Source organism: Geotrypetes seraphini, chromosome 14 (assembly GCF_902459505.1).
Source record: "Geotrypetes seraphini chromosome 14, aGeoSer1.1, whole genome shotgun sequence".
Lineage (NCBI taxonomy): Eukaryota > Metazoa > Chordata > Amphibia > Gymnophiona > Dermophiidae > Geotrypetes > Geotrypetes seraphini.
Genome location: NC_047097.1, coordinates 72,750,597 through 72,771,534, shown reverse-complemented (window position 1 = coordinate 72,771,534; position 20,938 = coordinate 72,750,597). Strand labels below are relative to the sequence as shown.

The following is a 20,938-nucleotide window of genomic DNA, read 5'->3' as shown; positions in this document are numbered from 1 at the left end:
GGTAGAGTAGGACCAAGGGCTCGTTAGCCTGTCCCTGCCCACAAAGACTTGACCAAATACAAAACACAAAGAATTAATGCCAAACCTTTCCCAGGGATCTGAAGTGCTGCGGCGTTTTCCAGTCTGTAAAATGTAACCATTTGCTTAATGCCAGGGTGAAACCTTAAGCCCTTAATGGTGCCTTAAACAGATACAGTATTTCCCCGGCTTCTGTGTTCCTAGTCAAACAGAGGCAGGCAAGCCCACATCCCATAAAGAGCATTCCTGATGAATACCTCACTCCCCTCCTCATTCTTCTGCTGACAGGCAGCTGACTGGCCTCCTTCATGCAAGGTACTGAGATAGAATAATGTGCTGTTTGCAGTGGGAGAAGAAAGCAAAGCCGGGGCAGCCTTGAAAAGCGCCCGAGAGGCTGGTGATTAGCCGATGGCAGCCTACAGAAGCCCTCCAAAAGGAATCCCACAGTGGGAAGGAGATTGCTGCCGAGGGTGACCATTGAAGAGGAAAACCCCGGGGCTATAGTTTTGGGAGCCAATGAATTGGGAACTTATTGGACACAGAAGCCGCTGGGCGAGAGGCTGACTGGCTGCCGGGAGCCCCTTTTCTTGAAAGTGTTTGGGAATAATGGAGTACATTTCACCACTTCAGATGCTGAATGGGGAAAGTGTTGCAATGGAGCTTAAATATGGTAATGGGAGGGAAAAGCGCCCGGCCCGCTGGAGACATGGACCAGTGTTTCTGAGAGAGCAGAAGAGGTTACAGTGTGTTGGGGGAAAGAAGCAGGCACAAAAGGGGCAAATTAAGAACAATAACAGTTGCTATTTTCCTTTTTGAGATTTTTAATGAAGCGGCTGTCTGTGCCAGTGCATATTGATCTGGCTGGGATGGCCTGTAATTGGTACCAGTGTGCCTTTAATGCAGGCCTGACTGCGGCTGAAAGGGACTGCCTGGGGAATATGGAGGCTGGTTTGGGAGGACTGAGGGGCTTCAAAGAAAGGGAGCAGAGAGGGAATTAAATGAGAAACATACAAGTAGGGGATGATATCGAGCCCCTGGTGGTCAGTGTGGTGCTTAAAAGCAAGCTGCCACAGGCAAAAAGCAGTGTCATAAGAACATAAGCAATGCCTCCGCTGGGTCAGACCTGAGGTCCATCGTGCCCAGCAGTCCGCTCACGCGGCGGCCCAACAGGTCCAGGACCTGTGCAGTAATCCTCTGTCTATACCCCTCTATCCCATTTTTCAACAGGAAATTGTCCAATCCTTTCTTGAACCCCAGTACCGTACTCTGCCCATTACGCTCTCTGGAAGCGCATTGCAGGTGTCCACCACACGTTGGGTAAAGAAGAACTTCCTAGCTGCCACTGAATATCTGGATAGAGCAGTGAGCTGCTGGCATGATCCAGAGAGGATTGGGGACAAATTTGACCCCGTGCCATTCTCTAATTCAGCAGGCTTTGAACCCTGCCTTTCTTGGTTTTGGGCCTGTTACTCCTCAAAGACTAGAGCAGGGGAAGGCAGCTTTGGTTCTCGACCGCTCCAACCCAGTTGGGTTTTCAGGGTTTCTCCAATGAATATGCATTAGATCTACAATATTTGCATACAGTGCCTCCTTTGTATACAGATAGATCTTATGCATGTTAATTGGGGAAATCCTGAAAACCCCTGATTGGGTTGTGGCCCTCGAGGACTGGAATGGAGCTAGTCCAAGTGCATAAACATTAGTTTTACTTATATGGAAGACTGGAGGGCATGAAAATGTTCAAACGTATGGCGACCCCATAGCCGGTTGGGTTTGCAGTAAATATGCATGCATGTTATTTGCATACATTGGAAAACCAGCTTTTCTCCTCATGCGTCATTGATCATGTGATGCCCTGCCTCGGGGAGACCGTCTGGGGAACCTTACAATAAAACCAACAACAGAATAAAATTCAGTCATAACTGAAGTAAAAAAAAAGAAAAGAAATGCAATTTAGTAGGAAAGGAGAGGAGGCAGAGTCCGTGGCTGAACTTGCCTAGTCCCATCTGGGCACTGCTGTGGAGACCCCCCCAAATGCCAGCAAGTGGAACTCAATTTCCCCGTGCCGTACCCCCTGCCCCATCCATTCCTGTAAGCTCTGCATTAACCACACAAGCCTCAAACACTTGTGATTTTCAAGTGTTTGAGGCTTGTGCAAATGAGGATAGAACTTGCAGGAATGGGGCAGGGACAGGAAAAGAACTGATGGGCAGGAATGGGGAAAATTTGTCCCCTTGTCATTCTCTGCTAATCAGTTAAAGGAATGAGGGCCATTTTAAACCTAGCAAATGATTGATCTTAAGGTAAATGAAGGGCAGAACGTTCCAGAAAGTGGGGGCAGTAATGCTTAAAGTTGCCTCCAGATTGTATCCAATCCAATCTGCATATCCATTGTGGATCTGGACTGTTTAGGGAGGCCTCAGGCCTGGGGTAGGAAAGATATCCACAAGACCAAAGTCTGGCCAACCAGTTGGGGATCAAACCCTGATGACTAACAGCAATATTCAGAGCAAAGAAACATTTAAGGACAAAATTTAGGATAGGAATGTTCAACTGAGGTCTCTGTGGCAGAAGAAGGCCCTGGATTTGGCCTAAATCTGTCTGTTGCTGCTCTGCTAGGCTAGAATACATGAAGGGGGTGCATGGTGAAACGTGTGTTAAGGTGTCAGGCCCGACACATTCTTGCCATTCAGCATGTCTGACTTATTCTTGCTGGGCACCGCCTTGAGTGAATTCTTTCAAAAAGTCAGTAAATAAATCATGATAAATTTCTACAGTACATATTCCTGGCATGAGGGGCATCCCACGAGTCCAAGTACCCAGTGCTCATTACTGAATCTTTATCCTTTGCTCAGATGGCCGTCCCATCGGTGTGGAGGGAATCCAGGTGCTTGGTACCGGGAATCTTATGATCTCGGACCTGACCGTACAGCATTCAGGAATCTATGTGTGCGCTGCCAACAAGCCTGGCACCAGAGTGAGGCGGACAGCTCAGGGGAGACTCGTGGTACAAGGTATGTCCATTTTCAGATTGGTACCTCGTCCAGTTCCCTAGGCCCTTCTGGTTTGAATTGTAGCATTCTTTGTGCCGGGAAACCTCTTTATCCAAGATCTAAACAATATTGTGACCTCGGTGATCATTCACATGTTCCTAATTCAGTAACAAGTTCAAAGGATATGAAAAAGTGGGGAAAGCATGCTAACTCGGAACTCTTAGTGCAGGAAGCGAACCGGAAAGGATACGAAAATCCAAAAAGGGGGGTGCCCTTCCTCTTCCTATGTAGATTTCTAAACTTGCAAGGGGCGGGAGGATTGAGAGACAGCTGTGTGTTTACTGGGGGGGGTAAAGGGAGTTCCAGAGAGAACTATGGATGTGTGTACCAGGGTGAGGGGTTCTTTGAGATAGAGAGATTTCTGGGGGGGGGGGGAAGAGGTTCATGTTAGGTAAGGATTGAAATTGTTTGAGAAGTATCGCAGAAGGGTCAGACAAAAATGACGTGTTAAGAACAAAGAATTTGAACTGTGCACAAAATATTCAACATTGTTTTGCAGAATTTAAAATTTTTATGCACAGAATTCCCCCAGGAATAAAAATATAAGGAATTGGATAAAACAAGTTTGGGAAAAACCTGCCTAATAAGTGCACATTCACACTCAATCACATGCAGCCACGCAAATGCATGCACACAGGGCTAAATGCACACACCTGCTCAAAGCCACACACATATGCATACATGCACACTTACACGCATGCTCCCACACAGTGCCACATGCACAGCCACACCTGCATACACATACGTACACAAAGGCACACATACACAGACATGCACCATACAGAGCTACAAGCAGAAAGTCATGCAAACACATCCACACACAGGATCAGATGCACCCAAACGCACACACACAAAGCCACACATAGGAACTCGCATGTACACAGACGCACACAGCCATGCGTACACATACACAGCCACACATGTACACACAAGCACACAGAGCCATGCGCACCCATCAGCCACAGAAACACACGCATGCACCCCCTCTGTTTCCCCCAAATGCACTGCCACCTCCTCTTTAGCAATGCATTTTTCCAAGTTTGACAGTTCAACTGGTGCAAACACCACTCCAGCTGTTCACTTGTCCACAGCTGGAACCCTTCCTGCATTCCTGCTCCAGGTTTGTCCTATATATCTGCAACACTGTTTTGTAAAGCCTGGCTCTGCACTCAACGTTTCTGTTGCCCCCCCTATCTCATGAGTGGGGGGGGGAGGCTGGCAGCGATGCCATATGGTTTAGGATCCTGAAGAAGTGATGGGAGCTCGATTTAACTCAATAAAAGGCATAAGAAAAGGGGAGTGAGGGAAAAGGACTGACCACGTGAAGGAATTTATTAGTGTGAGAGACAGCTCCTGTAGTCTCACTCGGAAAGCAGAAGTGGTCCTTGGGCTTCCTAACAGGCCCGGAGGAACCCATTTGGCACTGGGGCTCCTCAGAACCTTTCCAGGGTACCCTTCAGCTGCTCTCAGTTTCCACAGATGAAATGATTCCGGCTGCCCTCAAGGACCCTTTTACTGGGGAAGACTCTTGTTTCCAGGTGGATGGCTCCATTAAACAGCCTTCAGTGCCTGTAATGGGTGACCTGCGAGTCCCATTAAGTGTAAACCATATGGGGCCAGGAGAGCTGAGAGGGACAGGCAGAGACTGTCCAAGGAACAAAGCTTCTGCCCTGAAAAGGGAACGGCTGAGTCCCAGGAAACAAAGCGCTGCTCCCAAGCTGAACAATTGGCTTTTGAAGTGGGACCCGCCCCCAGTCTTCATAGGGTCCTTTCTCACCTCCCTCCTCCCAATTAATGCAGATCCTACGGAGAGGCCTTTGCAAAGCCCAGAGCTATTCTCCTGCTCTATCACTGCTGGCTTTGGGCTCTTTCTCTGGGCTCTCTTTAGCCTCCTTTGATCTCTTCATAGGAATGTCTCCGGCTTGGGATCCTTTGGTTCAGATGGAAGAGGGGTGGGGCCTGGGTAAAGTGCTAAGAGAATGGGGGGGGGGAGGAAGCAGGCCTAGAAATCACTTGCTACTAGTAGACGCCCGGGACGTACACTGCTGGACAGAGCTTACAATCTATTCAAGACAGGGATTAGGAAAAGATCAAAACAAGTTGGTTTAATATGCAAATTGGTTTCAAGTTTTATTTAAAATTTGATGCAAACGCTTATCAATTTTTCTAAGCGATGTACAATACATAAAAATAGGGGGACACAATCACATGTACATTAAAATACATTTCTAGACCGCAATACCTTCCAGGTCGATGCGCTTTACACGTTCCTAAGAATTTTAAAAGAAGAGATGTCTTTAATAGTTTTCGGAAATGCCTACATGAAATCGAAGAAGCAAACAAAATACACAGTTCCGAATCCCAACTAGCAGCCTGATATGCACTTGTAAAGACATCCGCGTACTGGAGGGAACACGAACAACGAAGTTATCCTTAGTGGACGAACCGCCTTAAAAAATGTAACTTGTGGACAAACTAGACTGACTCAGCGATCAGGAAAAAAGGGGAAGGACAATTAGGAGGGGTTTGGCTAAACCCAAAGCAAAGCTGAGGATTAAGTTTGATCGTGGTTAATGGAAAGGAGAAAGAGAAGATGCTTGACATTGCCCGTATTTGGTTCTCAGGTTTCGAAAGCGTCCCTGAAAAAGAAAACTTGTCTATCCTTTCTGGGCCCTTATCGTCAACCAGCCCATCCCTTGAGGTCTACTCGTGAAAACACTCTGGTAGTCACGTGTCTCCCTGTGCTTAAAGGCCACTTCTTTATTTCCAGGCACCTGAATTGGACACTGTTAAAAATAACCTTTCCCAGAGTCCAGTGGAGAAACTTAGCCACTTCCACAGAGCTGCCTAGGTTTAGGTGAATTTTCAGCTGTGATCCAACAGCTAGACTGAAACCAAAAATGAGTGTAAATTTAGCTAGCCATGGGTTACTGAAAATGTCAGACCCGATATTCAAAATGATTTAAATGGTTATGAGAGTCTCCTGGATATTGCCTCTTCATGGTCAGCCCCTAACCAGCCGGTCAGCAGTGATATGATTACCACTGCAGGCCCCACATGACATGCTGGATCGAGCTGAGGGTCCTGATTGGGGGAGTGTGTGGGGGGGGTATTGCTCCCCTCCCACATGTGCCATAAGCAGCCGTCAGCATTTAAAGAAGACCCATTGTGGCCGATGCAGGGTCTTGAGCATCAGCACAAGCTCCAGACCCCCCTGGGTGAATTTTGGATGGAGATTATGCAGGATCTGACACAGGATCACCCTGCATTGCTAGACTGGTAGAAGGTCAAGTAGAAAGAAGGAAGACCAGAAAAACAAACCACCAAAGTCAAATCAAAAATGGAAAAGACACAAATAACCAAAATAAAATCATTTTTTTTAAACAACTCTATATAAAAAAATGAAGCAAGAAAATGCAGATGAGTGGATGTACTAAGGACCCAACACAGACCATGTTTCAGCAGCCTATATCTTCGTCAGGAGTCTGTATATTCTGTGCTGCACCATGTAAAATCGTGGAAATTTGGATTAAAATCAGGATGATACGCTTCCGCTGCCTCCTTAAAATTCAGCAAAAGAAATCATAATAGATCATACGTGAGACATTCCTGGTAGCAGGGACCCCTCCCCCCCCACACATACCTTACACTTTTTCTCCAGGGTAACTCTAGTGATGTCTCCCAGTGATAGGTTTGGGATGTCTTTCTTTGCCTTCTCTGCATCTGAGTGTTTCTTTTTCCTCCCCCTGGCAGCCCCTGCGGAATTTGTACAGCACCCCCAATCCATTTCCAGGCCTGTTGGGACCACTGCCATCTTTACCTGCCTAGCCCAGGGTGAGCCCCCTCCTCAGCTAACCTGGCTGAAGAACGGACAGAAACTGGAGACCAGCGACCACATCAAACTGAAGAATAACAACAGGTAAGGAGATGCTCTTCCAGATTCTGCTTTCCTGCCCTTCCTTAGTGTTCATCCCTCAAGGCTAGTTAACTGCCTTTGCAGAAGGAAAAGGTGTAAAAAAAAAATAAAAATCTGGGAATACTGCCGGTGGCAGCTAAAAAACTACACATCGCTACAAGCTGGATATTGGCCCTTTAGGGGTTAATTCTCTACAGCTCCCTTAAAGGTAGGTCAAAGGCTGATGCCAGTGCACACCCTGAGTACTCTAATTTATAGTAAATGCAGGACACTCCCTGACCTGCCTGTGCCCTTCCCAAGCCCACATCCCCTGATCCACTTAAGCCCCGCCCACATCCCTAACCCGCCCATGCCCCTTAAGGGTCCAAACCCCCTGACCCACCTACACCCCTTACAGATCCATCCCCCTGATCCGCTTATGCCCCTGCCAGGTCCACATTCCCTAAAACACCCAGTTCTGTACTCCCGACCTACCTATGCCCGCCTGAAGCCCGCATCCCTTGATCCACCTATGCCTTGCCAAGGTCCATACCCCCTGACCCACCCTTGCTCATGGGTCCACACTAGAGAATAACATGGGGATAAATTTTCCCTGTCCCCACGGGAACTCATTTTCCCATCCTGGAGAGTTCTTTTCCTGTCTCTGCTCCGTCCTCATCTGCACAAGCCTCAAACACTTGAAAATTATAAGTGTTCGAGGCTTGTGCGGTCAAGGCGGAGCTTACAGGAATGAGACATGGATAGGAACAGCGACAAAACGCACGGGGACGTGGAAATGGAGTTCCTGTGGGGAGGGGTGTAAGTGCCTTGGGTGGTGGTAGCGCACGTTACCTCAGATCACCCTCTTTTCCCAAGTTGCCAGCCATGAACTAGTGAGGATTAAGCACTCAGGTTTTAGCAGGTTTCAAAGCAGTGATTTGCATAGGTTTTGCTTGGCCACGGCACATCGTTTTAGCTTGCTGCATTTCCGCTTAATAGGTACAAGATTAGTGCAGGAAAATCAAGCAGCGCAGCGTCCTGCCTCAGCCCCCTCCGCACTTTGCAGCTTTCGGTCCTGTTCCACGTTCCCCTCCCTTTGGGAAAAGGCTTGGCTTGAGCTTATCTGCTTTAGGCTCCAGAAGCAGGCTTGCATTTATTATCGAGGTCTCTCTGCTTTTCTCTGATCTTGTGATTGAAAACATCTTCCCTTCTGGTCTCGTATGATTGAACGCATGTTTCTGGTTTTTCTATGAGATCCAGGAAGCCTCATGGACTCGCCGACTGTTCAGAAGGTGGGCCTTGTTCATGCTTTTCGTTTTCCTTTCAAACGGGGGTGTCTCTGGCTGCTACCGTGGAAAGAAGGTCTAGCTGCCAATTTATTCCATTCGTTTTCTAGACCGTTGTCCCCAAAGAGCTCAGAATGGTTTAACATACAAAATTTCTGTACACGTTTACGATACAAGTTTTTATCAAGTTAGGATTAAAACTCGTATCGCACACTTGTGCAAATTGTAACCTGTTAAGTGTATATTATGTATGTTTATCCTGTAACCCGGACAACGGGATAGGAAACGAAATGAATACGATTTACACCTTCATTACTTGCCCGCTAGGCCTAGTATTTTTAGAAAGAGTAAACAAGCGATTCCACTCCACTCAGTATTTTACAGACCCTGAGCCCCAGACGCTTCAGCCTTTCCCCATCCCTTTGATCATTTATCACAATATCAACCGGTTCACCTTTATCCACATGCAGTAGATTGGTGAGGCAAGATTTTCCTGATTGAATCCGTGTTGGCTTTCTCTCACGAATCCATGCTCCCAAGCCTTTTGGATACATTCACCACCCTTTCTGTGAAAAAATAGGTTCTGAGGTTACTTCTGAATCTCTCCTCTATCACCTTCATCCTATGCTCCCCTTATTCCAGATTTTCCTTTAAATTGAAAGAGACTCACCTCATGTGTACTTAGTCCATGCAGATATTTAAACGTCTCTATCATCTTTCTCCTTCCCCGCCTTTCGTCCAAAGTACGCATACTGAGATCTTTAAGTGTCCCCATATGCCTTATAAGGACATAAGCAGTGCCTCTGCTGGGTCAGACCAGAGGTCCATCCCGCCCGCGTGGCGGCCCATCAGGTCAAGGACCTACATAGAATTCTCTATCAGTACCTCCCAATCCCCTTTTCCTTCTGGAAATCATCCAGTCCTCTATCTATACCCTTCAATCCCCTTTATCCTTCAGGAATTCATCCAAACCCTTCTTGAAACCCTGTAGCGTACTCAGTCGTATCACACCCTCTGGAAGCGCATTCCAGGTGTCCACCACCCTCTGGGTGAAGAAGAACTTCCTAGTATTGGTTCTGAATCTGTCCCCTCTTAACTTTTCCGAATGCCCCCTTGTTCTTGTATTTTTCAAAATTTAGAAAAATCTGTCCCTCTCCACTTTCTCTATGCCCTTCATGATCTTGTAAGTCTTTATCATGTCCCCTCTAAGCTTCCGCTTCTCCAAGGGAAAGGCCCAGATTCTCCAATCTTTTGGCATATGTTAGGTTTTCCATACCCTTTATCAGTCGCGTCGTTCTCCTCTGAACCCTCTCGAGTATCGCCATATCCTTCTTAAGGTATGGCGACCAGAATTGGACGTAGTACTCCAGATGCGGGCGCACCATTGCCCGATTTAGCGGCAGGATAACTTCTGCCGTTCTGGTTGTAATACCCTTCTTGATTATATCTAGCATTCTGTTCACCTTTTTTGAGGCCGCTGCACACCGCGCCGACGGCTTCATTGATCTGTCTACCATTACCCCTAAGTCTTTCTCAAGACTACACTCACCCATTACCAGCCCCCCCATCGTATAGCTATACATCGGGTTTCTGTGTCCTACATGCAAGACTTTGCATTTCTCTACATTAAACTTCATCTGCCATTTATTCACCCACTCTCCCGGTTTCTTCAGTTTCTTTGACAAAGGCCACGCACCATTTTCATAGCCTTCCTCTGGACTGACTCCATCCTGTTTACATCTTCTTAAAATTGTACGCAATGTGAGGCACAAAATGCATTTTATGCAGAGCACCTTTTCCAAAATAGCAGCTTAATCTGGATCATCCCGATGCCTAACTCTGGTCACTATTTTTGTAAATCTGTTCCTTAGTGCACACGAATTCCCATATTAGCAGGTAAACATGGAATGGAGTGGGGAATAGGCATGGACCATGTGGTGCAGTTAATGCATGGTAATTTATCACTCAGTGCAGCTGATAACATGAAGCAGTTCATGCCATGTCAATAGGTGAAATTTCAGAGATAAAATGCAATGCATAGCAAGGGTTAAAACTGCCGTAAGAATATATCCAGTTATTATTTGGGCTGAATATGATGATTGTGTAACAATGAGTCTGTGATGCGCAGGCAGGGTGTGGTGAGATCAGCTTGACTGTGCCTTGCCCACCAGAAGGGGGCAGTGGTCTTGGGCTTGAGGACTGTCCCGTTGAGAGGAACACATTGCTAAGCTACCATGTCTCCGTGGCATCAACGTACAGGAGGTGAGTCTCTTTCAAATGAAGGAAAATGCCAGAATGTGAGGGCATAGGATGGGGTTAAGAGGTGATAGGCTCAGGAGTAATCTAAGGAAATACTCTTTTACAGAAAGGATGGTAGGGTATATGCGTGGAATAGTCTCCCATAGTAGAGGTGGTAGAGACAGAGACCGTGTCTGAATTCAAGAAAGTGTGGGACAGGCATGTGGGTTCTCTTAGGGAGATAAGGAGACAGAGAATGCTGCAGAAGGGCAGACTGGATGGGCCATTTGGCCTTTATCTGCCATTATGTTTCTATAACCATAAAGCCCTATGACCTCACAATGCAGGTGTAAAGAGCCTTAGCCTATAGGAAGAGGAGATGCAAATGTTAAGAGCCTTAGCCAATAGGGAGAGGAGGAGATAGTGGATTCTGCGGATGGCCAGACTGGATGGCCCATTTGGCCTTTATCTGCCATAGTGTTCCTATGTTTCTATAACCATAAAGTTCAATGACATCACAATGCAGGTGTAAAGAGCCTTAGCCAATAGGAAGAGGAGATGCAAATGTTAAGAGCCTTAGCCAATGGGGAGAGGAGGAGATGGTGGATGCTGCGGATGACCCATTTGGCCTTTATCTGCCATCATGCTTCTATAACCATAAAGTTCAATGACATCACAATGCAGGTGTAAAGAGCCTTAGCCTATAGGGAGAGGAGATGCAAATGTCAAGAGCCTTAGCCAATAGGGAGAGGAGATGCAAATGTTAAGAGCCTTAGCCAATAAGGAGAGGAAGAGATAGTGGATGCTGCGGATGGGCCATTTGGCCTTTATCTGCCATCATGTTTCTATAACCATAAAGCTCTATGACCTCATAATGCAGGTGTTATGAGCCTTAGCCAATAGGGAGAGGAGGAGATAGTGGATGCTGCGGATGAGCCATTTGGCCTTTATCTGCCATCATGATTCTATTGTTATAACAGTGAGGAGAAAAGACTGGCATCCCTTTGGCAGAAAGAGTGGAAATATTGATTTTCCAGGAAGATTGTTTTTACAAACTGATAGTTAAGGTTTCTATATGTCTTGGGCTACTGCTCTTGGCAGCTGCTAAGGCTCAGGTGTGATCTTTTTGGCTCTGTGATCTCGTTTTTTTGTCCTGCCACTGTTTTTAGCAGTTTCCCCACCAACAACCTCAGAAGCTGCTTCGGCTGCCTTGTTTTTCAGCTGGGATACATGGTTGATCTCAGTGGCAGATTTACCAGGATCCTGTGGAAAACACTGGTGTAAATTAGGGCTAAGCAAAGATTTTATCTCTAGGGATTGTAAAAAGGCATTTTTTACCTCTGTGATGGCTTTTGGAGCCAGAAGTTTAAGCCGAGACCTACTGTCTTTACCTTAAGCGATGTACAAGTAATGATTTTGATGAGTACTAGGTTATATTGAGATGTTTTAATCAAAACTACACGGATGTTACTTCCATTATGATTCATTGCACTGAAAACACACCACCTAGAACCAGTGGAAAATAAGCCCGTCCCCATTAATCTCTCCATCTTTTGCCTCACATTCTGGTGGGGGGAGCAGCCCATTAGTGTCTTTGTGCCGTTCCCATCCCTTCTGGATAAAGCCAAGGCCCAGGTCATAAAGTGTGACCTCCAGTTCCACAGAAATCAATCATGTTGATGGTCTGTGACCCAGGAGATGGCTGAGGAATGTGAATCTCATCTCCCCGCTTGTGCCTCCTGGAATTTCTTTCTCTGAAACCTGTTTGGTTTGAGGCCTCATCTTTTCTCTTGCTGTGTGGCCTAGTAACACTGTCCCTCCAGGTATAAGCAAGTTCTCCAGCAAAGAGATTTTTTACATCTGATCAGGTCTTGCTGCCACAGCCAAAGAGGGTTCACTGGAGCTGGAGCCTAGGGTTTCGTTGACAAAAAATGAACCAGGGCCAGCTACAGACAGACAGACGTATATCACATAAGGCGTCAAATAAAGTTGCACAAGAAGGGAGCTAAAAAGGTTTACTTAGCTTACAGTTTGAGCCAGAGCTTAGGGTTACCAAATGACTCCAGAAAAAGAACAGATTAATGGAAGTAAAACCCAGATGTCTCTGTCTGTCCTCATAAGAATAGCCTTATTGGGTCAGACCAAGGTTCCATTTAGCCCAGTATCCTGTCTTCACGGTGGCCAATCCAGGTCACAAGTACCTGGCAAAAACCCCAAATAGTAGCAACATTCCATGCCACTGATCCAGGGCAAGCAGTGGCTTTCACCCATGTTTTTCTCAATAACAGACTATGCACTTTTCTTCCAGGAACTTTCTCCAAACCTTTCTTAAAACCAGCTACGCTACCATTCTTACCACAACCTCTGGCAATGCGCTCCAGAGCTTATCTATTCTCTGAGTAAAAAAAAAAAAAATAAATTCCTCCTATTGGTTTTAAAAGTATTTTGAGTGTCCCCTAGTCTTTGTAATTTTTGATGGAGCGAAAAATCGATCCACTTGTACTCGTTCTACTGCACTGAGGATTTTTTAGACTTCAATCCTATCTCCCCCAGGAAGCCTCATGAAGAGCCCTAACCGTTTTAGTCTTTCCTCATACAAGAGGAGTTCTATCCCCTTTACTATCTTGTTCGCTCTTCTTTGAACCTTTTCTAGTGCCGATATATCTTTCTTGATAAGGAGCCCAGAATTGAATGCAATACTCCAGGTGAAATCACAGGGGCATTATAACGTTCTTAGTCTTGTTTACCAGCTAGCCCAGTTAGAATGGCACTACACTGTTTCCATATATTGGATCTTCGTTGCTAGAAATTTTATATTTAGGAGCCAGCTCTTGATCCCTGATGGCAGGCAATAGGCCAAAATATGGACCATCAACTTCAATTCATAGATATACCCTAATATCAGTCAAAGAAAAACTGTTTTTAGATCTTCAGCCTTCTGCGATATAACCGTTAAGATTTTATAGCATAAATACTAACTCTTTATCAACATCTTCAACAGGTCAGTTTTTCATTAAAATTTTCATTAAATTTTTCTTTTAGGATAAAGAATTATGAAGTACTTATCTTTCCTTCTTTTTTTTTTTTCTTATCCTGCTTGATCTGGACCTGAAGTTGTATGTAATTTGAGTTTGCTTCTAGTTTATCTAATTTCCTCCTGCGTTATAAGTGCATTTATCCTCTCTGCTTCAGTGGTTGTAATGCACGGAGCTCTAATCTTTGCCACATGTGTTTTGTAGACCCTTCTGGAAGCATAAATATTCAGCAAATAGCTTTTTGACCCTGAACTAGACGGGCCACCTTGTTGGTTACCTCAGTGAAATAGCCTATATTCATTTATAATAGGACAAAACAAAAAACTCACTCCTATCTTATTGAAGTAATCAATATGAGAACAGTTATTGATTGATACTGCTCCTATATGCTCAGAGATATGAAGCTCTAATGGGAGCGTTTGCTCCCCTCGCGAAGCTCACTGTCCAGTCATAGCATCTGATTTTTTCAATCAATTTCTGAAACATATTTTTTCTTTTTATCTTTTTTCTTGCCTTAATTTTGGCAAACAAGCAAATCTTAAACAACGTCATTTATCTTAGACGTAGCTAAGGGGTCCCTTACGTAACTTGGTTTTTTTTTTTTTTTTTTTTAACCAAACTTTTCAAGCCACCCTCGTACATATCACAATAAAAACAAAAACTCAGAAAATGAAGTCCATCTAAAATAATAATAATAATAAATTTATTTTTATATACTGCCATACCCAAAAGTTCTAGGTGGTTCACAACAAATTGAACATGATACAAACAGTACAAGTTATTTAGATAAAAATTCAACAAATTAGAAGGCATACAATGGAAAGAAATACATGCAATGTAAAAGAGAGTGGAAAATTTTACAAAGAATAAAAGATAAAATTGTAAAAATGCATTTAAGACCCTATTGAATAATTGAGTTTTTATCCGTTTTCTAAAATCAAGATAAGAAGAGGCTAAAAAAGAAAAGTTATCAATCATAAAGAGCACACATACAAATGAAAAACTTAAAAATCTATAACCAGGCATTCAAGAGAGATCAAGGCACCATAATCTCTAAAATGTGTCTTCAGTAGGGCTTTAAAGTTCTTTAAGGAGACTTGCTTACAGAGCGGTTCAGGTAAGCTGAGGTTACTGGCATGTTTAATTCTTCTCACCCATAAAGGCAGGATACAGAGAAGCACCAGGCAGCTGCGTTTCCAGAAAAAAACCCAAGAATCTGTTCTGAAGCTGCCCAAGATGTCAGGCTTATGTTTAAGAAGCAGAAACCAGCTGTGGACAAGTTTACGGGACAAGCGTCCACTGACTGAAAAACAGCTGTGGAGTAGGAGAGTTTATGGACTGGAACATCACAAGAGAAATTGGGGGAAATTGACAGAGAAGAAAAAAGGCAAAGTTTTACCCAGAGGGGCCTTTTTTTCATCCTAAAAGCAACGTTCTGTAAATGAGGGCAGAGAAGACCTGCATGGCCCATCCAGTCATTCTAAGAAGAGAGCTATGATTATTAACTCCCGCTCTGTTTTGTTTACAGTTGTACCAAAGAAACAGTGACGTGGCCGCCGATGAAACAAAAGCTGAAGACTAATAACAGAGACGCCAGATTTTACTAAAGAAACCAAAGGACCTGCCATGGTCAATATTTCAGACTATCAATCAACACTTAGGGCTCCTTTTACTAAGCTGCGAAAGCGTTTTTAGCGTGCGCTAAACCCGCGCTATGCAGCTTAGTAAAACATAAGAACTGCCGCTGCTGGGTCAGACCCGGGGTCCATCGTGCTCAGCAGTCTGCTCACACGGCAGCCCTTGGTCAAAGACCAGCGCCCTAACTGAGACTAGCCCTACCTGCGTACGTTCCGGTTCAGCAGGAACTTGTCCAACTTTGTCTTGAATCCCTGGAGGGTGTTTCCCCTATGACAGACTCCGGAAGAGCGTTCCAGTTTTCCACCACTCTCTGGGTGAAGAAGAACTTCCTTACATTCGTACGGAATGTATCCCCTTTAAACTTTAGAGAGTGCCCTCTCGTTCTCTCCACCTTGGAGAGGGTGAACAACCTGTCTTTATCTACTAAGTCTATTCCCTTCATTATCTTGAATGTTTCGATCATGTCTCCTCTTTTCAAGGGAGAAGAGGCCCTTAATTCTTTCAGGTATACAGATATTCACACATCAACTTCAATTCATAGATATACCCTAATATCAGTCAAAGAAATATATTTTTAGATCTTCGGCCTTCTGCGATATAACTGTTAAGATTTTATAGAATAAATGCCATGGAAGAAACATTCTAAACTCTGCTACAGGAGACCCTCATGATTCAGCTATTCTTAGCGAAACCTGAATTCATGTCTCTAATTGTCTATACAGTAAAACCTTAGATTGCAAGTAACTTGGTTTGCAAGTGTTTTGCAAGACAAGCAAAACAAGAAAGCAAACATTGATGGTATTTTTTTATAATGACAGCCTTTGATAGATGGAAAATTAAAGAGACATTGTGAACCACGTGGACACTTAGATTGAACAAAAGAAAATAATTTTGATAACTAGGTAGGAGCCAAGCCTGAGACAGCCAAATTTAAATTTAACTCAAGCCTTCACGGGAATCTAATCTAATCTTTGGTTTATATTCCGGGTCATCTCCCAGTGGAGCTCGACTCGGTTCACATATAATTAAGACTAGAGTACATAGCAGAAAACATAGGAGAAGGAAGAATGAATTAAAAACTAAAGTACATAAGAAAAATAACTATAATATTATCATTTCGTTGAGGCTGTAGTTAAACCATTTAAAAATTGCGAGAACAACAAAGTTTTCAGGAATTTACGAAATAATTGCAGCTGGCCTAAAAGTCTAATGGAGTCGGGAAGTTCATTCCAGATCTCTACAAACCTGAAAACAAAAGATCGACTGAGCTTAAGTTCCCAGCAGATTTAATTCCCTTAAGGAAGGGAAGGCTAACGTATATCTTTGTGTGTTTCTCAAATGGCAAAGTCATAAGGGGACAAAAGGATCAAATATTCCATAGAGAAGCTTTTTAAACTGGAACCTAAAGTGACCTGGGAGCCAGTGAAGCTTTATCAGCAAAGGGGAAACATGATCATACTTTCGTTTCCCAAAAATGAACTTAGCTGCAGTATTCTGTATTAATTAAAGTCGTTTTAGACTGCTCTGCTTAATGCCCAGATAAACTGAGTTACAATAATCTAGCTGAGAAAGCCCAGTGGATTGTACCAATACTGAGAAATGTTCTTGATGAAATAGTGATCTGACCTTCCTCAACGTGCGCAGACTAAAAAAATCACTTTTTTGTCAAGAAATTTATGCAGTTCTCGATAGTAGGGGCTCACATGTTCAAACTTTTTCAAACCATACATCAGGCGGACCGCAGCATCCTGGACTATACGCAGCCTAGATAAATTCTTTTGTGGGCCTGCTAAATCATATTATGTTACACCTACTCTGTCTACAGACACCACTCACTGACACTGGGAATTCACAGACTTCCAGTCACAAAACAGACCCAGGTATCTCCAGACAGTCTCTCACCCACCCAGAGTCTTCTTCTCTGAGACATACTCCAAATTACATTCCCCCAGTCCTCCACACAGAGTCTGTGCACAGAGGAAAGAGACGCATATCGTTCTGTGATTTGTGATATACTGCAATTTCTACAAAAAGACATCAACGCGGTTTACATTTTAAAAGAAAAGAACGGTAGGGTACAAAGGCCAGACAGACACAAGGATGGGGCACGTAAGAGGGGTGGGGGAGCACAGTCTCAACATGATGGAGAACAGCATCGTAAAACGGGGGAAAGAACATGATGGAAGATTAGCGGGAAAACATGCAGGGCTGTGGAGTCGTTAAATAAAACCTTCGACTCCGACTCCTTTCTTTATATATCTTTGTAGGTGTTGCATTACACACAAGGTGTGGCTTCTTGGGGTTTTGGTTAAATTATGTTTATCATTTTTGCTCAGCTAGTATGTGGAGGGGAGATTTGGGAGGGGGGGAGGACAGTGGCGACAGGGGTTTATTGATCCTTGTTCGGAATTTGTGATTTCTAAAATGACAGTTGTACAGAATATTGTTTCTTTTTATACTTTAATAAATGATTTCAATATAAAATCATAAGTATTGTATGTGTGCTGTCCCCTGTGGAGGGGTGTAACATGTTAAAAATTTTATGAGGCCAATGAGAGAGGCTCTTGGACAGTCCTGTGTTTTCTCGGTATATTCTGTACTTTTGTTGATGGCTATTGTGCCCTTGTACTGGATGCCATTGTTTGCATATTTTCTATTTCATTATTGTACCCTGCTTGTTTCTCTTGTTGACTCTTTAATAAAAGTGATGTTCAAAAAAAAAAAAAATCATAACTATTTGAGGCTTATTTGGATGGGATCTGACAGAGTTTGCGGGGACGGGACAGGGGCATCCTTTGTCCCCGTGTCATTCTCTAAGTGTTACTTTCATTAATATAAATGTTATAAAATATATTACATTTTGTAATTATCAAAGAACTTTGATAACAAAATATATTCTAATCAAATTATTATCTGTGAAATAAAAAATTTGAGCATTATAATATTTGCATGACATATAATTGAACTCTATTAGGAGTTGGAGTCCAGTAACTCAAAAATTGCTTCAAACTCCACAACTCCCGACTTGGACTTCACAGCCCTGCTAACACGCCCCTTAAGATTTAGACGCACTGGAGATAAAACAACCAGAAAGTCCATTTTGAAAATGCCCACTTGGACATTTTGACTAGTAAGATGTCCCAAGTGACGGTGGTTTAGGCCATCTTTTGGACGTCTGTCCACCTTCAGGCTTGGATATCTCTGAGCAGCTTCAATTCTCTATCGAATTAATATTTTAATGACAGATATTGCATGCATGTCAGAGATTGTCTCTCTCCTTCTCAATCTCGTCTAGTTGAGTTGAGTTGCTTTTGATATGCTTGTGCACATGATTTAGTATTTTTGCAATGACTGTTCTAAGAAGGGTCCCCTCGGGATGGAGTTAATATCCTGTTGAGTGTTGTCTATTCAATCAGGCTCCCCATTTTCTTTGAGAAGGAATGTGGGATGGGAGTCAGTCTGTCAGTGCCAGTGATGATTCAGAGGCCTCTCTTCTATCATGTCCAACCAACAGATGCTTCGCCTGCCAGTAAAACATTGTATAATTTTCAAAGCCTAACGCTTAACCTTTAAAGTTTTCTAGACCTGGTACTAGAATAACGCTTCATGCCAATTTTCAGCACCATTTATAGAATTTACCCCTTTGTGTGGGTTGGGGAGTAGAGAATGACACGGGGACAGGAGCTCATTTTCCCATCCCGGCGGGTTCTTTTCCTGCCCCTGCCCCATTCCTGCAAGCTCTGTCCTCATCTGCACAAGCCTCAAACACTTTCAAATCATAAATGTTCGAGGATTGTGTGCTTAAGGCAGAACTTACAGGGATAGGACAGTGACAAAACTTGTGGAGATGGGATGAGGAAATTGAGTTGCTGTAGCGATAGGGAGCACAGTTTTCTGGCACTGAATTTCCCAAAGTAAATTACTATTTCCCTGTGTAAATGGACTTCTGGGTAGTTCTGTATAGCAGTGTGGTTTCTGTAGTTCTCTGCATCCACCAATAATTGCGTGTTTTTCTCTTTTTAGCACTCTGACAATATACAGCATCAGTCAAGCAGATGAAGCCATCTACCAGTGCATTGCTGAGAACAGCGCTGGCTCCACCCAGGCCAGCGCGCGCCTCACCGTGCTGTGGGCAGAGGGCTTACCGGACCCTCCCCAGAATGTGAAGGCTCTGACCATTTCTGCCACCATCATCCAGGTGTCCTGGAAGGAGCCTCAGCAGAACACCAAAGACATCATCGGTTATGTGCTGCATATTCGGAAGACTGCAGGTAGGGGGAAAGGCCTTGACGGAGGTGGCAAGCTCAGCATCAGGAAAGAGCCTCTAGAATAATCCAAAGAGGATCACCTGTGTTTCGTTCCCTGTTCTCTGCTGCCAAGGTTACTTGAGTTCTGTGTCATGGTGCGGACTCGAACATGTGAGAAACAGAACGTGCTTGAAAAATGGTCTAAAATTTGGCAGCTGAGATTCAATGCTAAGAAATGCAAGGAACCAGTACAGTTTAGGGGGTGAAGAACTTTTGTGCACTTGGGTATGATGATCTTAAGGTGGCCAAACAGGTTGAAAAGGTGACTGTGAAAGCTAGAAGGATGCTAGGGTGCATAGGGAGAGCTATGGCCAGTAGGAAAAAGAGACATAAAAAGGATGGAGTTGGTCTAGAGCAGGGGTCTCAAAGTCCCTCCTTGAGGGCCGCAATCCAGTCGGGTTTTCAGGATTTCCCCATGAGATCTATGTGCATGCACTGCTTTCAATGCATATTCATTGGGGAAATCCTGAAAACCTGACTGGATTGCGGCCCTCAAGGAGGGACTTTGACATCCCTGGTCTAAAATGGTGTGTGGTCTTCGTGATAAGGCGTATGGGGACAGACTTAAAGATCTCAATCTGTATACTTTGGAGGAAAGGCGGGAGAGGGGAGATATGATAGATTTAAATACATACGTTACGGAAATGCGCATGAGTTGAGTCTCTTTCATTTGAAAGGAAGCTCCAGAATGAGAGGGCATAGGATGAAGTTAAGAGGTGACAGGCTCAGGAGTAATCGGAGGAAATACTTTTTTTATAGAAAAGGTGGTAGATGCATGGAACAGTCTCCCGGAAGAGGTGGTGGAGACAGAGACTGTGTCTGAATTCAAGAGGGCCTGGGATAGGCCCGTGGGATCTCTCAGAAAGAGATGATGGTTACTGTGGATGGGCCATTTGGCCTTTATCTGCCGTCATGTTTCTATGTTTAACATTTTTTCTGTTTGAGAATTAACTCTGTAATTCAACAGTTCTTGACAAGGGTTTAAACCCTCCCCCCCTTTCTCTAAAGGGTACCATCTATTAATAAACTTCTCACATAAACTGTCTGCTCTCAATTTGTCAGGAACTTGCAGATAAGTGATTAAGATTAAAGGAAAGCTATAGTTAAGAATACTTTCTATAAAATGTCTTGAAGCCTTTGAAAAAGCATAGTGGTTTAAAACCTCCATAAAAGTATGCGATGGAGGGCCGCTTCTGATGGCTTGTTTATCTACGGTTATAAGCTGGTATGACTGGTTCTAATTGATAAATGAGATTGCTGACATATACCAGATCAATTTGTATTCAGCATCTGTGACACATAGCCAACAATTCCACCAAAATATGAAAGAGGAATACTGATGTGAGGATGATATACAGTAGATGGATACTTTTAAAGTGCAACAGTGATCCTGTCCATAGGCTTAGAAAAAGCGGTAGTAATCAAGAAAGCGTAGGTCAGGCTCAACTCAACTCAACTCATGCGAATT

The 20,938-nt window shown here is 44.0% G+C and overlaps 1 protein-coding gene across 1 annotated transcript in view; it reads left to right on the top strand.

Annotated features, from left to right (window-relative positions):
* Nucleotides 1-20,938, top strand: part of IGDCC3 (immunoglobulin superfamily DCC subclass member 3) — a 108,082-nt gene that overhangs the window by 72,022 nt on the left and 15,122 nt on the right. The window contains exons 6-8 of the mRNA XM_033920129.1: nt 2,874-3,032; nt 6,825-6,990; nt 19,187-19,434. Of these exons, the coding sequence (XP_033776020.1) occupies nt 2,874-3,032; nt 6,825-6,990; nt 19,187-19,434 (573 nt within the window). The remainder of the gene's footprint in view (nt 1-2,873; nt 3,033-6,824; nt 6,991-19,186; nt 19,435-20,938) is intronic.